The following is a 5,569-nucleotide window of genomic DNA, read 5'->3' on the forward strand; positions in this document are numbered from 1 at the left end:
TGGTTACAGTTTCCCCAAATTCACGATTGCCGACAATCAAATTATGTTACAATTTAATAGTATTGACATTTTTGTGCAAAAGCCAGGTAGCCCGGATTGGTGGGTCACAGAATTGAACGTTTTCGATCCTCAACCCACGGTCTTTTCCTTGTTAATTTGATGTGGTCGACAGTGTGTATTCATGTTTGTAAAGTCGCGTGTAAACGCCGATTTCCCTCGACAAAGTGGTTACGTAACCAGTTGTTAGAGTAGCCGTAGTCGGCGGTGACATAAGCGTTTTCGGTAACTAGTTCTACTGAGTTGTTTGTAGTTGTGCGATCGCGAGTGAAAGTCGACATGAGTCTTTGAACCAGAATAAACATGATTAAGTTGCACTGTGGAGATTCAAATACATCGTAATGAATTCCTTATAGGGATGGTGTCTGGGAAAAATAAATCTTTAAGTATGCTAGTGCGTACAGTTGCAACCATACATTTCTGAAAGTGACTCCATTTAAATGTTACTATAGGTGCAAAAACGAGAGAATGAGTAAGGATATGAACACATTGAAAAAAAATATTTTGTGATTTTTCATTTTTATTATATTTCAGTTCGACACCATTATCCAAAAAGGCCATGAAGCTCTTGTTCATCACATGGTATTGGTAGGTTGCAGAGGTAATGTCTCTTCTATTACTGGCTGGTCAAATATTTGCGATAGAGACAAATTTATGCAATGCACAGAGATATTGTACGCATGGGCAATCGGTGCCGGGGTGAGTATTTTTGAATATTTAAATTTTGAAACTCTACAAATGGTTTTAATGGAAACGACTATCTACTTTAAAATAGTGAAAATTTTCATTTTGGTAATTAACTGCCGACCAGGGGAGGATATGAAATTTTTCCAACTGGGGAGGGGGGAGGGGAAACAACAACAGTGTTCAGTGTGAAAACGGGAGTGGGGAACCTTGCCCGTGTCCCCTACTGGATCCACTCTTCCCGGCTAATTGTCATCAGTTTCCCGCTTTTTATTCATCAAAGTTATTACAAATTCTATTTGCAACATCTCTGTTAATTTTTACAGTATGTCACTGTAAAAGAAGTGATTTTTCCCTTGTAAGATAAGCTGTAATATTCTAAGCATTGCTACTGTAGGCCTATTACATAGGCTTACAGAGTTTAGATGAAGTGAGTTGCAGCCGACTCTTGAATTTTAGAAGGTTCATTTAACATTTCGTGTTTTTTTTTCGAGAGATATTCTTCATTCTTCAAATATTTCACTTAAATTTCAGAAGTGGCAATAAAAGCTTATAAAGAAAGTCGAACGTCTCGTCAACAACAATTTCTGTGATGTGTAACCCAAATTTATTAGTACTATTGTTTATCCGCCAAGCTAACACTTAAACAACAATGATATGCTAAACATTATTTCAATTTTTCAGTTTTGCCAAAATGTACTTCATAAAGGGAAGTCGTAGATGATACCATTCTTAAATTGTAGTGTACACACAATTCTCTACATAAACCAAGGACTTTTAACTGTACAGTTGAAAGTCCTGGCACAGACTTGTCTGAAATTGTGAGGCTGAAGGTGTGCAGTTGTTTTGCTGTGATGGCAAACTTGAACATTTCTACCCCTAAATTAGTACGGGGATCTGATCCTTGTTATGTTACGTTAACTGAGTACCTCTAAGGGTCTACCGCTTTCCCCTATATAGACTTCTTCGCAGTTCTTGCATAGAACATCACACCACTATTTGTTCATCCGCTGGAAGAACAACCATGCTTCTTTGGAAGTCGGACGGTAGCATGACGAAATTTATGTGTGCAAAATGTTGATTTATTTTTATGACAATCCCCGGATACACAGGAGTAAAACTGAACCTTGAAACTACTTTTTGGTGACATTATTAGCTGTTGCTCTTCTTTTGACACTGTCCTATCTTTATGTCCATTTGGGATAAGCAGAAACTTTGATTGCCTTTTTTATGGTTATTATTTCTGCTTTTATAACGTTAGTGCAATTTCAAGGTGTTTTGCTCTGTCTGTTAGAAAAACGTTTAATTTGTTTTGTATAGGGTTATGCGAATTGAAATACAGGTACTGATTGGTAATAATAGACTTATATCTGCGGTGTATTTCACTGGCTTTCCCACAAGTTGGCTACAACGGCGGACATTAGACTCCTACCCTATTTCTGCTGATATATTTCCATTAATCAGGAAATGTGTTCAGTTCAGTTCTTGTACCAATTTCTCAAAGCTATATTTTTACTATATTTATAGAGGGATACCCTTCCAGAGTATCCTAGAAGGTCGGTTGATGTTCAGAGGCCCTCTATAAATAAATGCAATAATGTGATGCTTTTATCAGCGAAGTATCTTTATGAGGCTTAGGGAGTGGAGTTGTTTTTAGTCGTTAGATGAACAAGTCCTGCTGTCAAAGGAACTGAAACCAGGACCCTGGGATTAGAAGGAAAGCATCTTAACCACTAAACTATTCAACTCCACTCCAATTTTGTTTATTCTCCACTATAACAAGCTCATCTCATCGGACAACCTCCGGATGGGCTGTTACTTACCTGTTGCAAGCAATACATGGTCGTCGACCATTGGGCGTCTTTATAACAACTAACACACCGTTGTAAAAAGTCATGAGTTTCAATCCGAAACCGTGAACATAAAAGCAATAATTTTCGCAAATATTTTGATGCAATTTAAAGAAATTTATATTAAATTAAGACGGACAGGCAAATTATTTAATCAATAACCTTTTGTATATTTATTTTTGTTTACTTTTAGACGTTCGAGTTTCCAGAGCACGTCGGCTTACTACTTGGTGGAGAAAATGATCCCAATCTATTTTTTATTGAAACGCATTATGACAATCCTGGACATAGGCCTGGTAATCAATCTCACAGTTTAAAGTCATGAAATTCAGAATGAGTTTTTCAACAAATAATTTAGTTAAATATACGGTTATATGGTAGTTTCTCCCGGAAATTTGCCCCCCCCCCCCCCCACCACCAGCACCCCCCCCCCCTCCCACCACCAGCACTTTCCTCCGGTATTTTTACCAGTGACATTTTCCCTCGTAACTAATATTTGTCTGGGAGGCAAATGTCAATGTTAGCAAATGTCCGGGGCGTCCTTTAGCCCAACACAGACAAAAATGTCCTCATGTAATGCATGTTTACAAGTCCGTTAATTTTTTCTCAGCGATTTTCCTTTATTTGTTTATTGGTTTTATAGATTTTGTGGATAATTCCGGGTTTAGAATTCATTATACACCGACTCTTCGACAATACGACGCTGACATTTGGTTTTTAGGCGAGGCTTTCATAGGAATGGGTCAAATGATTCCACCAAATGAACCCGATTTCAAAACACATGGAATTTGTTTTGGTGATTGCACAAAAGTGGTAAGTTTGTCGACATGTTGGTGCAACTACCAATTGATTAGATTTTTAAATTTGAATTATTATATTATGTCTTTCAATTTTATTTTACTATACCTATTCAGCATCCTCGTTAACATGTCCATCGTAATAACATTATCATATACATCACCATCGTCATCATCTTCTTCCACCTCATCATCATCATAATCATCATCATCATCATCGTCATCATCATCATCATCATCAAGAGTTAAGTGACATACGTTTCAATCAATTGCTCTACAATTGGATGCAAAATCTTTTCTTCAAAATCATGCTATTTTTCTCTCTCAGACTTTAGAACTGTGTCGGGTAAGTTTTTTTCTATGCTTTCTGCGTGTTTCTCTCTAATTCTTTTTGCAATACACTATTATCTATTCTATTGTTAATAGGCACTATTCCTTACTATTCTTGGTTCCAGTCCATCTCTAGTTTTTATTTGTTCATATATATTCTCATCTGTTTAGTCACCGATCCAGTCATTAGCTTTGAAATTCCCCTTAAGTTCCTTTTATTCTTTGCAAAAGCAATGTATTTTGTTTTGTGAAATTTATTGTTAACTACTACGTTTTATTTTTTTTTCTTTACCAAATTCATAACCAAACATGTTATTTATTTATTTATGTATATTATTCAATTGCATCAATGTCCAAATAGACATTTTTTAAATTTCTTTTGCCCCCCTTGACTTCTTTTAAAAAGTTCTTTAAGCACATGACGATGGTATCAACATGCTAATGTGTATATAATTATAAGGTAATACTGTTCCACTACGCATGTGCAAAAATGTGTAAAATATCAGTTGCTTTTATCTTTGAAAATTTCGAATAAAGCCTTAATGGCCTAATTGGTTAAGAAGTCTGCATAGGCAGCTGAAGGTCCTAGGCTCGAATCTCTTTTGTGGAGACCTTTTCACAATCGCATCTCTTTAACATGCCAAATGTATTATTTAAGATAGCATTATTGCAAGACGGTTTAGAGTTTACTTCTTTATTGTACCATATTTTTATATCATTTCAGGGCATTGGGGAAGACATCAAGGTGTTTGCCGCCTTTCTTCATGGTCACCTTGCAGGTACTAATAAATTATACCATTACTTATTATGAATCATGTTTATCAAACTATTTGTTTGTCTTCTTGTCTGTTAACATGTTTGGAATCCACACTCACGCTACGGTTTCATTAAATCCCTAAATTCTTTTGAAGTGTTTAAAGTGTTTAGAGAAATTACACTTACATATTATTAATATCATTGTTATTATTACTATTATTATTATTATTATTATTATTATTATTATTATTATTATTATTATTATTATTATTATTATTATTATTATTGTTGTTGTTGTTGTTTGTTGTTGTTGCTATTATTACTATTATTAATATTTTACAGCTCGAAAGATTAACGTGCAGCATTATCGTGACGGCAAGCTTATTCACGAAATTCGTGACGATCACTATGATTTCAACCTTCAAGAAACACGTCTGTTGACGAAGGAAAGGATTTTTAAACAAGTAAGAATCAACCAGCATCACTATCGGCATCTTCATATAGTTTCAAGATTATATAATTAGGAAAAATGATAACTTAAAATACATGATTATGAAAAGAGCGATAATATCAATACTAAATATAAAAAGAATAGTATTATTATCATTACATATTTTGTAGAATTTGTGTATGTTGTATATGTCTGTTATAACATATGTTTGGTTGCATGTTATATTTAATTAGGGTGACGAGTTCGTGGTGACTTGCTCTTACAATACCATGGGCAGAACAAATATTACGTTTGTAAGTATTATGCAATGATTTATATGAAAATGTTAGAAAGGTTTTTAAATTTTTTTTATATATAATTTTTAAAATTATTGTTTTATGTTTTGGGCGGCTTTAATCCAGATTGAGACATTTTTTATTCAAAAAAAAAAACCCCTCCTTTTTGTTTATTTGTTTGTTTCATTATTCATAAATGCAAAAGGAAATAATTGCCAGGAAATAATAAAATTTGTTATAAATCAAAATCGAATGGGCTTGTAACACCACTGCGGAAGTCAAAAATGCAAACTCTCGCTGTTAATGTAAGTACCACACTTTACACGATATGACCTATTGTTATGTTGTGGACAATCAGGGGCAGATGTG

At 34.5% G+C, this 5,569-nt stretch overlaps 1 protein-coding gene across 1 annotated transcript in view; it reads left to right on the forward strand.

Moving 5' to 3' along the window:
* LOC117108332 (DBH-like monooxygenase protein 1 homolog) overlaps positions 1 to 5,569 on the forward strand; it is a 13,507-nt gene that overhangs the window by 6,664 nt on the left and 1,274 nt on the right. Inside the window, exons 5-10 of the mRNA XM_033250317.1 lie at positions 592 to 756; positions 2,785 to 2,887; positions 3,235 to 3,404; positions 4,443 to 4,497; positions 4,817 to 4,938; positions 5,159 to 5,218. Coding sequence (XP_033106208.1) covers positions 592 to 756; positions 2,785 to 2,887; positions 3,235 to 3,404; positions 4,443 to 4,497; positions 4,817 to 4,938; positions 5,159 to 5,218 — 675 coding nt within the window. The remainder of the gene's footprint in view (positions 1 to 591; positions 757 to 2,784; positions 2,888 to 3,234; positions 3,405 to 4,442; positions 4,498 to 4,816; positions 4,939 to 5,158; positions 5,219 to 5,569) is intronic.

Source organism: Anneissia japonica, unplaced genomic scaffold (genome assembly GCF_011630105.1).
Source record: "Anneissia japonica isolate Jap-2015-1 unplaced genomic scaffold, ASM1163010v1 scaffold426_len1935630_cov189, whole genome shotgun sequence".
Classification (NCBI taxonomy): domain Eukaryota; kingdom Metazoa; phylum Echinodermata; class Crinoidea; order Comatulida; family Comatulidae; genus Anneissia; species Anneissia japonica.